General features: G+C 39.4%; 1 protein-coding gene across 2 annotated transcripts; it reads right to left on the bottom strand.

Annotated features, from left to right (window-relative positions):
- Positions 1 to 610: 610 nt before the first annotated feature.
- LOC132974272 (bromodomain-containing protein 3-like) lies at positions 611 to 20,267 on the bottom strand. 2 transcript variants are annotated; one of them, XM_061038192.1, is made up of 12 exons: positions 20,128 to 20,267; positions 15,436 to 15,733; positions 14,956 to 15,067; positions 14,698 to 14,835; positions 14,319 to 14,466; positions 13,164 to 13,333; positions 12,485 to 12,880; positions 11,590 to 11,718; positions 11,276 to 11,482; positions 10,832 to 11,064; positions 10,401 to 10,693; positions 611 to 4,548 (listed from the first exon to the last, which is right to left on the bottom strand). In XM_061038192.1, exons 2-12 carry the CDS (start codon positions 15,525 to 15,527, stop codon positions 4,430 to 4,432), a joined length of 2,037 nt encoding a protein of 678 aa, XP_060894175.1. In that variant the 5' UTR covers positions 15,528 to 15,733; positions 20,128 to 20,267; the 3' UTR covers positions 611 to 4,429. The 2 variants fall into 2 exon arrangements, with proteins under 2 accessions (XP_060894175.1, XP_060894176.1); XM_061038193.1 differs by having other exon boundaries at positions 11,300 to 11,482.
- Between the last annotated feature and the right edge of the window lie 392 nt (positions 20,268 to 20,659).

Genomic DNA, 20,659 nt, shown 5'->3' with positions numbered 1-20,659 from the left:
ATTAGGCCTACATAGCTAGATACAAGTCTATGAGTTATAGATGAGCAAATTAGCATAAACTAAGAGCCTCTTGCAGATCCTAGCTATTTATTATCTAGTACTCCTTACATCTATACGAAGAGAACCACACGTGTGCTGGTAGACCTGTCCTTATGAGGACTCAAACATGTTCACAAACTCATATTGATGGGACCTGCCTCCCACATGGTTTACTCCGCAGGTCCCCATAGTCAGTAAATTCTAGGGTTCAGGTCATGGACTATGTATTGAGTGGACTAAGCTTTTGTAATGTCATCCATTTGATTAAATACTATCTGACCGCCTCCTGCTGGCTTTTTAAAAACGTGTTGGGGCAAATCTTATTCTTCATAAACTTTTACTTTTTAAACTGCGGTTCTAAGTCCACTTCTTACATCAAGGAAAAACATCAATGGAAGATTAACTTGTGAAGAAGATTAATACTTGAAATAATTAATTATGGCGCTATAGAAATAAAGATTAATTGATCTACAAAATGGATTCATATTTTAGTCAGATATTAAAGCCAATCAATCAGATGAGTGCCACTTATTTCACAGGATGTGGTGTGTAAATAAGAGTCCATTCAGCGTTTCAGTTTATATGTTTATTTATGAAAACAAAGGAACTCAGAAAATAAGGATCCCATATCAGTAATTACATCAAATAATTCACTTGTTGGTTTTTCGTCGGTTCGTCCTCTCTCTCTCTCTCTCTGTCTCTACTCTATTGAGCGGAGTTCGGTCTAAACCTCAGACAGCTACTATACAGCTACTATACAGTGCTCAAACATACGGAAGAAAGAACATACGGCCGGAGTGCATGCAAATACATAAAATCACTTTTTTCCTTTTTCTTATTAAAATACAAAAATTAACTATTAGCATCAAAGCTCGACCATCAACTAAAAACAAACAGAGGGTTACCGTGGCAACAAGCTGTCCGACTGTCTGTCTGTCCATCAGTCAGTCACACCTGGAGGAAATGTGTACGCTCATCATTCATTATTGATTCTGTCATTTTTATCATTTATAGATTAGCCTTTAAAATGTCCAAAATAAAGTTCAGCATTCCTTTTCCCAAATGTTTCTTCAATCTCACAACAGTTAAAAAAATCACACACACCAAAAGAAAACACTTTTTAGTTTTGATAACAAATAAACCATCTTTATGACAATTTAGCAGTTCTATCAGCTGAGGAAGGCCATGACATTTGGTTGAAAGCTTTGAGAAAAACAAGCAGATTCAGTCTGAAATTAGATTTAAAAAAATAAAGTCCATTGATTTACTTTATACAAAAAGGGATTCATATTTATTATTAGAATTATGAGATTAATATCCCATCAATCAAAATTTCCACTTCAAAGTTTTCTTTCCTGAATACATCACTAACCAAGAGTGGGATTATTGTGAATCTTTAACCCAAATAATCTGCACACGAGAGGTTTTGTTCATCTCAGAGGAGAAAGCAAGATCTGAAGGAAGCCTGGACTGCAAAACAATCTTCTCCACTTAATATGAACAAACAAAGCCTGAGTCCCTGTCCAGCAGCGTTATCCAGAATTTTGATTGTATCTATTTCAACAAGGGTCTTGTTAATCAGCACATCACTGCTAATGTTACTGTACGCAGGAGTTCAAAGTCAAACAGAGGGTGATCATAAAAAAACTTTTGAGTTTAATAAATTTGCTGTGATACAAACAGCAGTAAACAGACAGACAGAGAGACAGACAGGTTGACAGGTGAGCTGTGTGTTTGAGAGAAGTCACATGATTTAATCTGATTGGTTTGATCAGACTGATTGATCTGATCAGCAGCACTGCAGCAAAACCAGATCAACACATAAACGAAACTGGGGTCAGAAAGAAAAAGAAAAATACTGTAGCACCCCCACCCTGTTAGTTGGACAATGATGGGTTCAAAATGTGGGAAAAATAAAACTCCCTGCAAAAGGAAACTTTCAAGTGGCACAGCTTTATGACACTATTATAAAGGTTTACAAGATGTCATTCTACAGCTCTCGTAGACCTAAACCAATCAGTGCAGGGCATGTTGTTGTAGATTTCGGTCATGTTTGTTTTTTTATCAACTAACTTTTCTTTTAATTTAATTTTTAACACATCTTGACCCCAGACCCAATGAAAACAGACTGCAACACAAGTCAGAAAAATCACCCATTTCTGGAGATTACAGCTGGTCTGATACCATCAGAGGGACAACCAGAAATCAGGGGTCAAAACCAAAAATGGGCTATCTGCCATCCAGCAGTCACATGACAGTTCAGTTTGATTTCACCCCAAACATCTCCAATTTAGAAAGCGTCAGTCACACTGAATTGAATCTATTGCTCAATCAGAGCGGACATATTTCTGCTTCAATAAACATGTAAAAAGACTTAAAATTAAAGCTCAAAGTTGAACTGGTGCTTAAATATACAGTAAACTGGATTACAGTTTATTACATTTTGATCATTAAAAAAAAGTTCCCTCATTACATTATATTTTAATTTGAAAACCTTCTACCTTCTGCAGCTTTAAAAAGTTTGCATCAAGTTTTGTTTCACTTTTTTTTGTGAAATATTTCTTTTCATTGTCATACCAGAGAAAAAAAATGTAATCTAGAATTTGCCTTCTTGTAATGAGAGTTTGTTTTTATTTAGGACTTTCAAAGAGTAAAGTTACTATAAAAATAAAATAGCTGTTTTTCTCATAGAATATATAACAGTGATGGATTTGTGTCGTTTCACACAGTTGCAACTTCTCTGGGAGAAACATTTCTGAAAGCTTTTATTTTTGTTTCAACTTTTGTTGAAGATCGAACCTTCATACTCTTCCAGAAAAGTCGGCTCAAACAATTTTAATTTTAATTTAAACCAAGACATCTAAACCACCAAAAACATGACGTCTGCTTAGTCCTCAGTTTTAATGAGGTCTGGGGTTGGGTGGGGGCTGCACAGTATGAGTGGTTTTGTTTGGGGGTGGGGAGAAGACAGGACAGCGCTACAAAGACATTTTTATATAGAGAACCTTAGAAGACACAAGTTCCGCACACAACCTGAAAAATCATAAAACTGAAAAATAAAGGAAATGTAGTGTTAAAAAAAAAAATTCTCACTCTAAGCTGTCAGAGCTGGCGCTTGGTGGTGGGGGGTTCCTGGCCCCCCCCCCCACCCACTCACTGTTGACCCCAGGGACAGACAGTAGGTTGTGAATTTTTGTTGTGGGACCAGCGAAGGACAGGTTCGCTCTCAGAGGGTTTATACTTAAACCTTCTAACTTTAGGACCCAAACCGGTGATTTTTAATCTACAGACACAACTTTTACCTTCTCTGCAGATCATACTTAAAACAGTCCCCAGGATTTTCTTCTATTAAAAAAAGATGAAAAAAAAGAAGGAAACTTAAAATTGTTACAAAGATTTAAAAATAATCTACCCATGCAATGAGGTGACTGATCTATGTCTCTTTTGTATCTTTTGCATAAATCCGCGTCTTTGCTTTGAATTTATATGTTGAGTCCTGAAAATAACGACATGTAACAACTTGATGTTTTAACATTTTTTAAATTGTTGTATTATTTCCAGTCTGATGTTTTAGAGTTTTACTCATGACAGATTTACTATGGACCAGGTGAAAATTATATAAAAGCAACTGGTTCGTTCATGAAATTTCCTTTACTTCCCAGGTTTTAGCATTGACTGTGAGTCCCATGATGAGTATGGGTCTTTACAGGCGTTTTCAACCTTTAGACAAAACTTTGAGGATGCTCGACTTCTGTTCAACTAATATGCAAGCACAGTTTGGAGTAAAACCCAATGAGATCACCTACTCCTCTCCAATGATGCTCTTTAGATGCTTCTGGAATGTTTTTAGAGGTATGGGGTCACAGCCAGCTGTCCAACAAAAAGGAGAAGAAGAAAGCCTTCATGACAGCAACATATATTCAGAAAAGATCAAAGCTTCTCCCAGACAGACAGGTTGCCTGTCTTTCTACCATGTCTTCCTCCTATATTCTTCTTCACTTCCATGGAAAATTGTTGCTTTCTTCTTCTTCTCTTCCATCATTTTGCATTTCTCGAGAAAGTAAAGAAAAGAAAAGAAAAAAAAAAACACTAGGAGCTAAAAAACAGGTCAGCCTATTTACATACAGTCTCCAAGTCTGGGCCTGTGTATGTGTATGCGTGTGTGTGTGTGTGTGTGTGTGTGTGTGCATGGGTGTAGAGGTGTGTTGTCAGAAGTTCAGAGTGTGAATCTGTCTTTGCTTGTGTGGGTGTTTGTTCAGCATGGAAGTTTACATAGATGTGTGTGATAGTCTGTATCTGCATGTGTTAACTCTATGGATGAGTTTGTGTGTATGTCAAGTGGATAAACCTCTGTGTGTGTGTTCAGTAACATGTATGTGTTTATGCGTGTTCAGTCCGTGTCGGAGGAAGAGGAGGTTCCTGTTGAGGAGCTGTCATCAGAGGAGGAAGAAGAGCTGCCACTCAAACGACTAGCCCCGCCTCCTGAGGCCCCACCTCCTGCTGCCTTCTCTGGAAAGAGAAAGACAAGTACAGAGAGAAACACACTGTCAGAGAGGATGTACTCATATATATATATATAAAAACAAGACATTTTTCCTTTACAGTAGTCTGAGGTCATGCCCTGCAGCAGAACTTTTCTGCCACCTGCAGACTGAGATTATTGTGCAGTAATGTACTTCTGGGTCACCTGTAAATGGCAAATGGACTTGAGCTTGTATAGCGCTTTTCTAGTTTTCTCTGACTACTCAAAGCGCTTTTACACCGCATGTCACACCTGCCCATTCACAACCACTCACACATTGATCGCAGAGTTTGCGAGATTACAAGGTTACAGGTTACAATTGTTCTCAATATAGATATAAAAAAATATTAACAGTTGATAGATTTAAACCTGTGATTACACCACCCAAACACTGGGGAAAGGGGGGGGGGGGTGCTGCTAATGCGCCTTATACACTAGTTGTCACCCGACGTTAAAGTGAAGAAGAAAAAGGCGATGAACAGCCAATAATTTGGCGGGAATATAGTTGGGCAGGCTTATAAATGTTTAGAGCGGAATGGAAACATTGCCAAAATTTGTGATAACGACACAGAAGAAAACGCTGAGCCTGCCAGCTCAAAGTTGGGAGAAAACATAGTCGACAAGACAGTCGACAAGACAGGTCACCTTTGGAGTAATTTACAGTACGACAAAAAACTGAGTAACGTGCTTTGTTAACTGTGCCGAAGACAAGTGCAGCTAAAACGGGCAACACCACAGACATTTTCCACAGTTTGAAACAATATCACCTGTTAGAACACACCGAGAGCAAGCAATGAGCAAACATCTCAAATGAGTGTAAGTGGACAGTCAGTAAGCACCAGACCAGTAGGTGTTACGCCCAAGCAGCCAGCTGTTATATCAGTGTCTTCCAGCACCGTGCGCTGTGCTTATGATACTGAAATGTTCCTCTGTTTAAGTATAGTTTGTCATGTTGTGACAATAAAAAAGGTAAAACCACAATTAACCATCTGGTTTCTTCAACTTTCACTCAGGAGCAAAAATCAGACGTTAAATTTTGAAGAAATAATGATTTGACAGTTGTCGTGATAATTATCGATATTGACTGATATACAATTTTTTTTTGACAACATTTTTATTCATATCCCCCAGGCCTACCCAGGGGTAGGGCACAGAGCAGGGGGAGCACAAAAATCAAAGGCACAAGTTACTAGGTAACCGAAATTAGGCCTGGTCGATAATTATCGCGATATCATTTTTGTCAATATAGATATTAAAAATGTTTGATAAAAGTTTGATAGATTTAAACCTGTAATTACACCATTCAACCACTGGGGAACGGGGGCGCGAATGTGCCTGGAATGCTAGTAGCCATCCGATATTAAAGAGAAGAAGAAAAAGATGACGAACAGCCAATCAAGTCGCAGGGATATGGGTAGGCGGGCTTACAGACGTTTGGAGAAGAATGGAAACACAGCCGAAATGAGCTATAGAGACACTGAAGAAAACGCTGAGTGTACGGGCTCAAGGCAAGAGAAAACATCGTCGACAAGACGACAAGAAAGGCCACTCAACTTCCGGAGTTTAGAGATATTTTGGCTGTTTACAGACCGGTAAAAACAAAGTAATGTGCTCTGTTAACTGTGCCGAAGACAATTTCAGCCAAAACAGCCCCAATTTGAAACAATATGACCCGTTAGAAAACACCAAAGGAAAGAAATGACCAAACATCCCAAACGAGTGTTAGTGCAGACTGTATTGTAAATAATATAAACAGTGGTGTGGACCCACAGTAAGCAGTGGGCCAGTAAGTGTGTGACTGCCCAGCAGCAAATTGTCATATTAGCGTTTTCCAGCTCTGCGCATTGAGCTTATGATGGTGAAATGTTCCTGTTAAATTATAGTTCGTCCTGTTCTTAAAATAATAATTAAACCATTATTAACCATCTGGTTTCTTCAACATTCACTCAGGAGCAAAAATCAGCTTTTAACTTTGAAAGAAATAATGATTTACAATTATCGTGATAATTATCGATATTGGCTGATATGACATTTTTCATTGTGATAACATTTTTTGTCATGTCGCCCAGGCCTAACTAAAATGATAGTCAGGAAGAAGAGCTTCTGCCACTCACAATGGGCCTCATTCACTAACATGTACTTAAACTGTGCGTACGAACGTTTGAAGCACAAATCTGAGATTCATCAATATATTCTGACTTGAATTTGTTCTTACTCTGGGAACAAAAATGGAACCTCCTCTGACCACGCGTACGCACAAATGATTGACCAGCTTTCTCAGAAAATGTTAACATACACTCTTAACTAAATGCATGATAGTGCTGGGCGATATGGGCTAAATTTGATATCACAATTTTTTTTTGTCTAATGTTGATATTCGATATGACTCGATATTTATCATATTGAAGTTTATAAATGTAGCCTATAAAACTGAATCTCCACTGTATAAAAAAAATATCACTGTCCCAAGAACATTACTTTTGATTCGAAAAATAACAGTCACCAATTTACTCTTGAACCATTCTGATGCAAAAGTCAATTACAACTTTTATTTAATTAATTGAGCTCTAATTATAAAAAATATTGTGTATTTTTCTTATATTTATGTGCTCATGTTTATTCACCATGATGGTAACTGTAAGAGTCTACTTAATCTGATAATAATATGAGGCTGTGATAGAGCTGGAATCTCTCCTTCTTTCTTCTCTGTGAGAAACTCTTCATCTTTAGATCTTTACTTTAGGAGCTCTCTTAAGGGCTAAGATGCTTTGTGAATAACTTTCATCTTTACCAAGATCTAGTCTTTAACTTTAAGAGGAAATTTAGCTGCAGCGTGTTCCAGCTCCTCCAGCTGTCACTCTCAACTTTTCAGTTGATTCAGCTGGCCCGGACTCTGTCAATCATTCATCCGGGCCAGCGGGTCAGTTATAATGTCGAGCCCTGCGTTATGTGCCCTTTTTTTGAAAGTAATTCGGACTCGCTCGCATCTTTCTCCTCCGTGTTGGTCGCTTATAAGAGCTAGGCTACTCAGCGGCAGGAGTGGAGTCTCCTCCGCCCTTTCGTCTCCGCTCAACAAGCGCTGCCGCAGAAATCTCGCGGAGCAACGAAATATTGTGAGAAAACTTTGAAGTAGTTTAAAAAATAAAATCGATGTTCCCTTTTCCATATCGAGCATTAATTAAATATCGATCAAATCGAGCATCACGATATATCGCCCAGCACTAATGCATGACATGTTAAAAATACATTCAATAAAAAAAAAATATATATATAAATAAAGTTGAAAAGCCAAGCATAAAAAACGTGAATTAACTTAATGCATTGACTAAATGTATTAAATAATCATGAAATGTTCGCCTTATCATCCTTTAATCTAAAATCTAATCGCAACCACTCCCACTAATAGTCACATGAAAGATCGCATCTGTTACCAAAACCAGTTGATTAATCTGAGAATATTTAAGAGCATGCAGGGAACATTCATGATTGTGATTTACGTCCAAGAAAGTGTAAAGATCCAGCCTTGCTGAAACAAATAGCAGCCAGTGAATCAGAGAGCGCATCAGCCCGTCAAAACACGTTTGAAGAGTGTGACGGAGGACTGATCAGCTGATTCCGACTGCCATTGCGTGTACTGCTGCAACTATGTAATGTCAGTTGCCTTTTGGGGCCATCTCCTAAAAACTTCTACGTGTCTCCACTTCATCGCTCTCGTCCTGATACACCAATCGGATGTGCTTACATGGAGAGATGGGGGCGTTGGTGTTGGTGAGAACAAAATTGGCTGGTACGCACGTTTGATGAATCCGACGTTGATTTTGCGTATGCACTTATTTTACGCGCAGAGTAAGAACATTTCTACGCACATATTAGTGAATGAGGCCCAGTGTATCTGCCCCTAACCTTTCTTGTTTCAGGAGGAGACGGGCAGCAAATAAAAAGAGCTTGTGTGTTCTTGTTTAGGCTCGTCCAGGAGTTGTGGCTCTAAAAGGACCGCTACACAAGCACAACACACATTTCTGATGCTTTTTTTAAAAACCCTGGAACGCCCCAAAGCATTTTCCTTCTCTCTCTTTTTAAAAAATTTTTTTTTTTAAATCTGTGTAGGCACAAATTATTATATCAAAATTAATCAGAATGCAGGACAAGGAATGTATTTTAAAAGTGCCAACTATTACACGCTCAATATTTAACTACTACACAGGAAGTATTTCCATGCTACTGTAACTTTGCTAACTATTGCTTAGTGCTGTGCTCATGTTGGATTAATGTCAGGTCTTTTAGCTCCTCTTTTGTAATGTGTGTTAAGATAACATTTGTTTTAAACTAGCACTTTACAAATAAAGATTGATTTTGTGCTCAATTTGACAAATGTTTGTTTTATTTTTGAAAAATTAAAAATATGTTTATAACAAATGTGTGGTACTTTCTGCACGGATGTCAAATGTCCGATTTCAGAAGATTGAAAGTGTTGGCATTCACCTGTAGTCCGATATTGAACGTGATAGACACAGAGGGAAGAGTACTTCTTAACCTCACCTCTTTTCTGACCTTACAGAATTTTAAATTAGCTAGAATTAAACATAATTCACTTTCTATATTTCTACTGCAGAAAACAGTTTTAAAAATGTCAAGCTACTTTTAGGACTTGTTGATCCTGACTGTGTGGTTATGAACTCTTTGTCTCTCTTTATGCTTTAGTGTAAATGTTATTTGTAACTATGAGTTTAAACTCTCTCTCCTTTGTTTATTATCAATTTTGCTTTAACAGTGGTACTTCAACAATATGTTAGAATGTCGAGTCATTTTAATCACATGCAACAATGCTTTAACATGATGGCACTTAATATTAAATAAATAATATTTATACGTATTGTACTCTGACGGTGCCGGAGAAGAGAAGGGTAGAGAAAAAGAGAGCATACAAACAAAAACGTAACATTTAATCACCCTGTTACTTGGTGTGACTCTCAGGATTATCAGTGACGTTAATTAAATACGCTGCAGTCTGGATTCTCTCACGGTTACCGCTGTCTCATCAAAACTATCTGCAGACTGAGTGCACAATTAAAGATCTGCGCAGGTGTTTTAGGACAAAATCATCGTTGGCGGCAATTTCTTAGTAGCTCAATATTTGTGTTGGGCATGTCTGTACAGTAGTGTGGCGAATTGCACATAAACGCTATTGCAGAAATATATTTACTTCCTCGACTTTCACTTTTCTTCCTCTATTGTTGTTTGGCGTGCACTGGATTGACTTCAAAACAGCGCCACCATATTGGTGTACGCCGTAATTGGGATAAGACATGACAATTTCACCAGGCGCTGTACTTGGAAATCTGTGTTCTCCATGAAAATAACCGTCAGACAGACAGAGAGCCAGTGGCGGTATGAAACAAGGCTGTGGTGGCAGTTTCCAATTTTGAATGCAGGAAAACCCTGTAACTGCGTGAAGTTCAAGATCATATATATATACAACTCAAGCTGGATGAGAGCACCACAGAAGTCATATACAAAGGCAACAAGGGCCAAGTTTGAAGATCCCTGCTGTAAATGCATGAATATTACAAGCTACAAAGGTTATGACTCACTGGCTTATGAAACTGTGGCCATACCAGAGTGCAACCAAGGTCATATCCTGGCAAGACTGAGCCCTTGCCAAGTATAATTAAAGCCATTTCAAGAATCAAGAAAAGTTGATGGAAGTTGCAGACACTCATGTCCAAAGTCCTCAAATATGACTGGATGAAGAACTGCGTCTTTTCAAATTCATCTAAGACGTACTGGTTTTCACAAAGGGTTTTGATGAGCCTTTATGTAGTAGTCAAGTAGTACTTACGCAGTAGTTTCCTCTGCTTCTTCTGCAGGCAGGATTTGACATAGCGCTCTAGCTCTCTGAGTGTGGAGGGTTTTAGGGTTTCAAAGTCAATCTCGATCTCATCGGGGTTGGAATCCCTCAGCGATGGTTCTCTTGACTGGATGATGTGGACGACGCGGCCCAGCTTCTCCCCTGGCAACCTGTTTATATCCAAACTCAGCTGGCGTTTCTCGTCATATGACATCGGCAGGGATGACTCCTCACCATCGTCTCCATTGGCCGAGCCAGAGGCTTTACTACCTTTCTTAGGTTGCCTGGAAACACAGTGATTTGCTCTGATCAAACTCTTACTTCAAATTCAGTCCCAAAGACAGTTATGAGAAATGTTGTATTCATGTATAGGTCTTTTTTTTATCTTAAGATTCTACAAGGAACCAATTAGTTTTTTGTACCTAGTGGCGGTCACCGTGCTGTTTGCTTTCCTGGCTGGCGCTTTCTTCTGATTGGCTGGTTTAGGCTGCTGAGCAGCAGCCTTGGGCTTCTTCTCTTCCTCCATCTTGCCTTTGTTCCCTTTATCTTTTTCCTTCTCCTTCTTCTTCTCCTTGTCTTTCTTCTCTTTCTTCTTCTTTGGCTTGCTGACTGGAGCCTGGGACAGGACGGCCAGCTGCTCGTGCACTGCCTTCAACTGATGAAATATACTAATTATCAATACCTTTACCTCTTAAAAATATTGGGGAACTCCTTCAGCAAGAGAATTATGCTAGAAACTGATATCTAAAAATCAAATATATTGTATCAACATTACCCTTGAATAGAAATTCAATACATCAACAGAATTTTCACATTAAGTAAATGTACAATCATATTAAAAAGAAGAAAACCAGGATGTTCTTGACCTGTGATTGGTCGGCAGCACCAACCTGCTCCTGTAGCTCAGCCAATCGCGTGGCTCTCTCCTCCTCTGAGTCTGATGATTCGTCGGAGGAGGAGTTGTTGCTGCTGTCAGAGGAGGCGGTGCTTTTACTGACCAATGGGGTTGTAGATGGGACTGATGCCTCCAAGCCTTCATCTGGGATCTTGGCAAAACGCATCTCGAATACATCCTGAGGAGCAAGAGAGGGACTGATTATGATGGGACAGAAGTTATCTACGAGAAGTATGTTCTAAGAGGTTCTGATCATTTTTGAGGGATTCTCGAGTCAACACATACCTGCAGCTTGCGGGCCATTGCCACCACCTCGTGATCTGGAGGGTTGTACTTGTAACAGTTGGAGAACATTAACCTGACGTCAGTTGCAAAACTTTGAGGGTCACTGTACTCTCCTTTGTCCATTTTTTTCTGATGGGGGAGAGGGGAGAGATGGGTTAAAAAACTGTGCTGCTTTTCATCTTGCATCGTTTTCTTTTCCTCTCTTTTTTGTTTAATATTTAACACACGACATGCTGGAGCAACTATTAATAGTACACAACACTAGATAAAAAAAACAAGAAAAAAGTGTAACTTGCACCAATGTCGGTTCAAAATAAATTAGAGAAGGAGGCGTAATTGTGGGACAAAATGTTCCCTCTTCTGTACCGCCTTTTGAGGTAGTAGCAGAGGCATTACAGTGATGAGGCAAGATTGGCGGTGTCAGCCAGGAGAACAGAACTTAGTTTATGTACACGCCTGAGTGTGTGTTTGCATGTGGCGCTCACACTTTTTCTCTAAATGTAGTGATACAGCATCGCTTTAAGGCCATGTGAATTCAGACTGGGAAAACAATACTACGCCATTGCAGAATCACTATAAAGACATAATAATAGTCGTCCTGTTGCTGTATCACACTCTAAAAAGGGCTCAAGTTACTTCAACGTAAAAGAGCCCTTTGGAGATTTTTATCAATGCAACAATGTTTTGCGCTGTTCTTATCAGTTTATTTTTTGGGGGGTTATAGATCTGACACCAGATGGTAGGGATATGATACACATTTTTGCTGTTGCTCAAACTCCTCAAAGTTGTTTAAAGTTACTCACCTAGCAATGTAAAGACAACAAATAAGCAATAATGGATGTAAACAATGTAGGATTGAAGTGTGGTATAAGTAATGATGTCATGCATTAGTTACCCGAACAGTGCTGAGGTCCATGGGGTGTTTGATGATGTCATGGTAGTCATGCAGCTCCAGCGCCTCTGCATCCACTGGCTTGTAGAAAGGCCAGGCGTATGCTGCATGTTTCTTAGAAAGCATCTCCTTCAGGATGGCGTCGCAGTGCTTCATCTGCTCACCCAGCTTACTGCCTTTCCTCCCCCCGACTGCCCCTGCACCAGCTCCCACCTCACCACCTGCTAGCTCCTCAACCGTCTCTCTGCGGGTCTTTGCTGGACGGGCGGCAGCCTCGCGTCTTGATGAGCCTAGTTTGGCTGGTTTGTTGTCCTGGGCGGACGGAGAGTCTGCACGCCCAGCAGATATGGCCGACGTGGTAGGAGTGGTGGTGTCGGCTTTCCTTTTCACACCTTTCTTCTATAAGAGCAACAGACAGGTGAAAAGACAGAAACATACAGAAAAAGAGAGAGCCAAAAAGGCAGAGAGGAGTGGACAGTCAGAAGCACACAGAGACAGACCGGTTTAGAGTAAAGTTACCAGAGACAGAGAGATAGAGCGACAGAGAGACCCAGGTGGGGACAGAGAGGTAAAGCAATACAAAGAGAAGAGATGGACGAGAAGTTCATATGAGTTAGTGTTTTCTGATATATGTATATATTATAGGCCACATGAAGCTGTCCTACGCTGAACACACTGTTACCTTGACAACAGGCTGTGCAGATGGCATCATGGTTGTCGGGGGCTGTGGTGCAGAAACAGGGGGCGTTGTCTGGACAGGTGTGGGCGTGGTCGAGATGACAGGAGTCTGAGAGGGAGATGGGGACGGATATGAGGGGGGAGGGGAGGCTGAAGATTCCGCCTGCTGACTCACTGAGACATCAAGAGAAAATTGTTAATACATGAATCATCATATTTTTCTTTTCATGAATATGACAAAAATGAAAACAACTATAAGAATGTGTAAAAAATGACATACCAAGACCTTTGTGGAACTTTAACTTCATTACATGGGTTAAGCCTGGCTCACACTGCAGTTTTAAAATCCGTCCCGATTTTTAAATCGGATAGCATCACACACTTTACTAGAATCCTAAGATATTCTTCTCCATAAAATCAAACATGCTGACACTACAAGATATGAAAATCCTGGCACATCACATACCACAGGATTTCATTAAGACTATTGTGCCCGACAGAGGAACGCACCACACAAGTGACCTAACGTAAACAATGGAGCATCAGTTAAATTGGCATTTATAATGCTCTTTGCAGAGAGGAAAAAACAAACAAGTTTTAATTGAAGAAATGTCTGGGGAGGCGCAGACAACATGGGTTGTCTTCAGTGAGAGGTGGAGGTAATTGTAACTGTCATATGCATTACAGTTGTCTGGTGCACCTGTGTGGGTTGCATCCTGCCGCTACTACTGTCCACTTATCACTGTCCTCCTTTGTCTCTCGCGGTTATTGTAGTCACACACAACTTCTGCCAGACCCTTTCTTGACATAATCGTAAAGATTTTAAATCCTAAATATCAAACATGTTTGTAATAAATCGGGGCGTCCCTTGCAATCGCAGAGCAGATTGGGGACGTAAAGACTGGATCTTTAACACTGCCGCTCACACAACTAGATACAACAGGATAGTCTGGTAAAATGACAGGTTTCGAGCAGCCTTGAGTCGGAAAAGACCTTTCGATTGTCGGGAAAGAGGAATCTGACCTCAAATCGGCCCAATTATCCAGCAGTCTGGGCCAGGCTTAATGTATCCCTCTAAAACAGACTCGTTTGTGACTTAACCTAACATTATGACAGTATTGCACCTTAAAGAATAAGATCTAGTCCTGCAGTGAAGTACCTGTAGTGGCAGCAGCAGGCTGTTTGCTCTTGTTCTTTCCTTTGGGAGCTGGAGGCAGCAGAGCGACTTCTTCTTGAGGCATCTGAGCAACTTTCTGCAGGAAGATTTTCTCCAAGGCCTGTGCCATCAAGACGATGTCATCTGTGGGCTGCACACACAAATACAATGTTTCCTGAGATGCTTTTTGTAACTGTAATGATATCTTAATGATACAACATCTAGTGTTATGACACTTGTCCACAAGTTGATAGAGAGCTAAGCTGTGAACTGATCAGAGATCACACCGGAGGCTGCATGTTAGACGGCAAAGTATCCGTAAAATATAACTGAGGGCATCTTAAAAAGTAAAAACTACATAACAGTAACTGCATAAATGTACCTTGTTGTAGATGTAACAGTTGGTGAACATGGTGTTGAAGTCTGTCATGGCCTCACTGGCGCTCCAATAATAATTGTTCTCCAGACGTTTCTTGATGGTTCCCATGTCCATCGGGTTCTTGATGACCTTGTGGTAGTCCTGGAAACATGGACAAAATAACTTAGCTTGGAATAGAGAAGATAGGGGGAAAAAAATCTAGCTTTGCCCCAGTTTGTTTTAATGTGTTCAAAAACTGGGGTGACGAGCAGGGCCACTCACCGCCAGGCAGAGTTTGATGGCATCGACAGGTTGGTAGAAAGGCCAGGCGAACTGATGCTTCCACAGAGTCTTCACCACCACGTTCTGCATGTACTGCAGCTGGTTGGTCTTCCTGATGGACAAAAACCCAGACAACATTAGCACTCTAATGCTTGCCGTCTCCTGTTAACATCAGGGATTTTTTTCTAAATTTTTAGAAGATGTAGCTTAGAATATAGTAGGAGATGTAAGGATGGATGAAAAGGGGTAGAGGATGTTATAGGTTTAAATAGTGGAAACGCAGGATGATGAAAATATAGAGTATTTAAAAGTTGTAAAACAAGAATGAGGAGTGGAGGACATAGGAGTTGTAGTGTTTTGAAAATTTCAGAGGTGTAGAAGGAGGTTTAAATTAAGTAGGTGATGAATTCAAATGTGGAAAAATGGAGGGAAAAAAACTTAGATTTTTAGCAGTAAAGCCATTACTCCAGCTGTTCTTACCTGCCAGGTTTGGTGGGATTTGTGACTTCAGGTGGGGGCGGGTTGGTGGGGGTAGGGGGGCTGGGGGGTGCAGCCTCAGGGGCGTCCGACATGGTGGACGACGGGGACACAGCAATACACTGTGGGACGGCAGTGTCTGACCCTAAGGTGAAAAAACAACTCCCCCTGTGGTCTGAGGGTGTGTGTGTGTGTGTGTGTGAGGGCACACGGTGTGGGTTGGTGTGTGATCAGTTCAGTTGTTGATGTTGATTCTGGAGCTCAATGTTTCCTTCAATAAGACAAACTCCCATCGCACGACCTGGGAGAGAGAAATAGATCAGAAGAACTATGAGCATCATTATCGCTCTTTGCTGCTAACAACCTGAAAAATGAAACATTGAAAGCAAACTTTAAAGCTGACAATTCTTGAAAGTGGAGGTTATCGGCTCATCATCAATCTATCAACTAATTATTTTAGCTCTATAAAATGTTTGTACAAAAATCTTCAGTATACACAACACAAATGTAAGTGTAGCACAAACTATACAAGCTAATAATTAAAATTCTGATACCGTGAAATATATATTAAAGAAGCAACATATAGATCTTCCTATTGTAGGGCTGGGAAATTAATTGAGTTTCAATTTCAGTCACAATTATTGGCTTCCCACAATCATGAAAACAAGAAAATCGTGATTAAAGTTCTGTGGCTCAATGTTGCGCTGGTTTTGATAATAGGTTTTGCCATATTTGGTAAATGTTTCAAAGTGTTTGTTATTGCATCCTGGCCACAGGAGTTCATCACCACTATCTCAAAAACATAATTTATTTGTATTTATTATTATTATTACACATATTATATTTTTTACATTATTAGTTTCATTTGCAGCTTGTTTTTCAAAATCTTCAGAATAGTGCAATCAGTCTTGGTCTGAAGACCACTTTTTGAAGTTAGGGTCTTGTCTCGGTCTTGGACTGGGAGGGCTCCAAATTTTAATTCAAGACCATCACTGAAAGGCTATTTTTCCACTACATTACTTTATTTGGAAGGAAAATGACCATTTCAAGAAAAAATAACTATAATTCATTCCCACTTCCCTTGTGTTACGGTATAAGTAAGTGAAACTCCCTCTACACACAAGATGAGGATTTTTTCAGTGATATTTATGGTCTTGTTTCTGTCTCGGGTATGTCTTGGTCTTGACTACAACACTAGTTCGGAATGTTGTTAAGACTGTTTAAATTTGTTTAGCGCATTTGATGCAGAAGTTGTAAAATGAATCTTTAATAATCGTGATCTCAATATCAATCGTGATTAGGATTTTTGTTATAATCAAGCGGCCCTAATCTATTGGTTGATAAACAAAACATTACTTAGCTTTTGCTGTTAACATCTCTTAATTGTTCAGTCATTGACAATAAAAACATAGATACACATTAGTTTCAGCAATTTAAAAAAAAAAATTCCTACACTATCTCGGCCTTAAGAACACATTTGATTAAAATTCTCCTGCGTCTTGTATGAGATCCAACACATTAGCAGAAATGTGACTTTTCTCTGTTTCATCTCACCTTGTCTGTGTCATACAGGTATCAGCTAGTGCTTACGGGTGACAACAACCAGAAATGTAACAGCCTGCTGTAGTCTGTAGCTGCAAATTTTGTCAAACAACAAATACCATCATTGAAATTATGCAGCTATTTATATTACAAACTCGAGTTTGGGTTATTGCTTTTATTATTAGTATTCATTTTATTATTTTCGCATTTAATGTGTGTACAAGTTACTAGTGCAAATATACAGTGTATGCTTAAGATGTTGTTGTCATTTGTATTTATTTGGTATTTAATATTTCCCTTTGGGACACCACAAAGAACCTAATGCCAAAACGGAGAAATGTCCTTCAGTAAACTGAGTAATCCAAATTACAACAATGACACATACTAGTATTCTCTCCAAGTAACTTACTCACATGTTAACTAATATGTGAACAATCATCCTGGTTTAACAAGTTTCTCTGGTTTTTACCAACATCTCAGGGTCACCTGCCAATCATCGTCAAATCACCTATCTGAATGCACCTTTACTGAGCTGCAGCCCTAAACTCAGCCAGACTGGCTGTGATTGTATCCTCCTGAATAAGAAGGTCAAATGTACCTGGATATGGCCATGTTGGGGTTGGTGATGTGTCTTATACCCAAGATGCAGATGTAGTTCACCAAGTAGTTTAACCCAAAAATAACGACATTTAAGACCAGTATGGAACGTGTGTAATGATACAAATTGTCACATATCAGTTGTGTGATTCATGGCAGAATACAAACTTAATCAAAATCTTATCGGCAGTGGCACTCAATTCTTCTGAGCACTATTAAAAGATCCCATGGTGGTTGTGGACTTCTTCATACAGCAAGACACGAATGTAATATCAACTTCTAGGATCAGAACTAAGGTCCAGCCTCAGACACAACCTGATCCCATTCTATACTGTGCTTTTTTAATAAATCTGACTTGTCTGTATTATCACAACTCAGGGAGTATAAACCTTCACGGGAGGTCTTTAAACTTTCAAACTCAAACTGCTGTCCGGCAAGTATTTTTCTTTTTTTAAGAGTTAGGGGTTGTTTGATTTTTATCTCAGCACAAATTAGCCAACTTTGTTGATAAACTTTAGTTTCAGCAACTGAAAAAAATGCCTTCACTATCTCTGCCAAAAGACTTTCAAATGTCTGACTCTGAAATGAACATGTGTCACTGTTTCATGACATTTTAAAGGACTTTTTGAACACCCAGCATTTAAAGCATACAAGTCGCCAGATGTTATTAAAGTGGTTGTAACTTTCTAAAAGTCTCAAATCCATAAAATTACATTGAAGGCAAGACAATGAAAATATTATTATTGTTTAAAAGTACTGCCACATGTGTATGTCATTCAGTTTGTTTAATCCTTTAATCCAAGTGTTTAAATAAAGGTAAAAACAAATAATTATAGAACCTGTGGTTAAGTATCAGTTTCTGTAAACACATTCAAAACTACCTACCTGTACAGAAGCTTTGTTTTCACCTGTTTCATTTTCTCTTTTATGTCGCAGTTGATTTTTTTTCTGCAGAAACTTTACTGAAACATTTTTAAAAGACAAGAAACAACTATTTTCTGAGGCAGTTCCTCACAGCCTGCAGTTTGGTTCGTTGTATCATAATTTAATGTGTTCAAATTAATAACATATTAAATATTAGATTCAGCTTAGACCTTCACGACTTCTCAAACAATTAATACAACACGCCTGATTTTATAAATAATAATATTTAAGTGATTGATCCACTTCTTTCAGCTCCACATTCAACAGGTACTTTCTACACGTAACAGTTTTGGATAAAGATAAAGTTATGTTAGGAATGTAAACAGGTAAAAGATAATCCCTCCATTCCCCCTCAAACCCCCACACAGGACTACCTCACAGGACTGTAAAATACAATATAACATACATCACAAACGTGCAATATATTTATCTGTATAGTAATTTTACTCATAGCTTTTCTTCTTATATCTGCACTTTATTTTTCTATGTAAATACTTATCCTGCACTACAACAAGCCAAATGCAACGAAATCTCGTTCTTATCTGCACTTTAAAGTACAAATTTGAATGACATGAGAAAGTCTAAGTCCTAAGGTTGTTAAAACAACGCGTGTCTAGGACTTTAAGATTTACATTAATAAAGGTTTACAAGTATGACTTATTACCGCAGACTTTTGAACATCATAATGACATTTACTTTAACACAACCCAAACAAAGTGAACCCTACTCAGTCTCCACTGCTTTCATTGTAACTGATCTATTCTCCCCAGAAAACAACTTCTTTCAAAGTAAGATTTAATCTAGAGTTAATGTGTGTTAGTTCTCTCTGAACACTGGGACTACAAACCACACTGAAACACAGGACACTAAGTTTATCTAAAAACACACAGCCCAGTTCAATGTTAACTTACAGTCAGTAACAGACAGCGGAGCTTCCAACCAGCCTGTCAAACAGCAAACACACCTTAATCCCTCTCTATACAGTCCGCATCACAATCAAGTCCCGCACGGATCAACAGATGTGGAGTCCGGCGGCATGCTGCGGCTAACAGGCGAGCTAACTGTTAACAGACATCGCAGCGACCAACAAACTTCACAAATACAGTCAACAGACTCTCCATCCACAGTCAGACACACAGGGACTAATATACACTGCGTAATTACAGCCTCAAACCCGAGCTAGCTACTGATACAGCAGAGGTGTGAGTGTTTTGCAGACTAACGAAACATCCCATTTATCTTGCTTTAAAAAGATGGCGGGCAGGCAAATGCAAAATATGAGCTAGGTTTCAAGCTAGCAGAGCTAGGCTACTTACCGAGGACGTAAAGTATAATTTACACGACTAACGGCGGTTGTGGAGATATCTGAGCATATTTTTTGAGATTATATCTGTAAATTTGTTTATTAATGACACGAATAACTATCATACTAACACAGTTAGACATCCTATATTTGCAGATGTTACCGCTCGGTGTTAGGCTAGCTAATAAGCCGTTAGCCTGTTAGCTGAGCTTTGTCTGAAGGCGCCGAGCGGCCAGCCAGGCTCCGACACATTCTGCACCCTCCAACTACAACACTACGCTCCTTTAAACTCATCATCCCAACGCTACCGTGCACAGAAAGGTGTTTACTTTGTTTTTCGGTCCTCCGGTGCCTCCAACGGCGAGCTCCGCTCAGTTTTCAGGAAGATTTTTATTTAGCGAAGTAGCATAATAGATGAGTTATCAGCTGTCTACCTTTAGCGCAGGCGCAGTAGCGAGCAGCGTCATGGATGTTGTTGTGATTGGATTGGCTGATTGGCTGGCTGTGGCGCTTTGATTGGCTGCTTAGGATTTGCGTGGCCATGATTTGTTGCCGGGGTATATGAACCGCTGGGATTTGCCGGTCAGTTAGTTAAAGTTCAGTGATTGGCTGATATAATGACTGGGCTGCTATGATTGGCTGAAGAGGTTTAAGTTTACAGAATAGCGTAACAATTTGAACTACATTTCCCAGCATGCAGAGCTGAACCAGAGAGCCAAAAATGATTGCTGTGCTCTGAACGTTTGTTTGATTAAGACATTTAAAGCAATAAAGTATCTATATATAAATGTCTATATCTATTGATACACTGTACTGAACTTTAATTTCCAAAAGGAAATAACAAAATTTTAAAAAGGAAAT

Source organism: Labrus mixtus, chromosome 5 (assembly GCF_963584025.1).
Source record: "Labrus mixtus chromosome 5, fLabMix1.1, whole genome shotgun sequence".
NCBI lineage: Eukaryota > Metazoa > Chordata > Actinopteri > Labriformes > Labridae > Labrus > Labrus mixtus.
This window is presented reverse-complemented; position numbering and strand designations above follow the sequence as displayed.

What these genes read in the sequence shown, in the direction of transcription:
- LOC132974272 (XM_061038192.1), bottom strand. Translation starts at nt 15,527, where the DNA reads ATGTCGGACGCCCCTGAGGCTGCACCCCCCAGCCCCCCTACCCCCACC. An exon ending in GCCTGCTGCTGCCACTACAG is followed by an intron (nt 13,334 to 14,318) that starts GTACTTCACTGC and finishes TTGATGTCTCAG; the next exon opens with TGAGTCAGCAGGCGGAATCT. An exon ending in GTGCTGCCGACCAATCACAG is followed by an intron (nt 11,065 to 11,275) that starts GTCAAGAACATC and finishes ATATTTCATCAG; the next exon opens with TTGAAGGCAGTGCACGAGCA.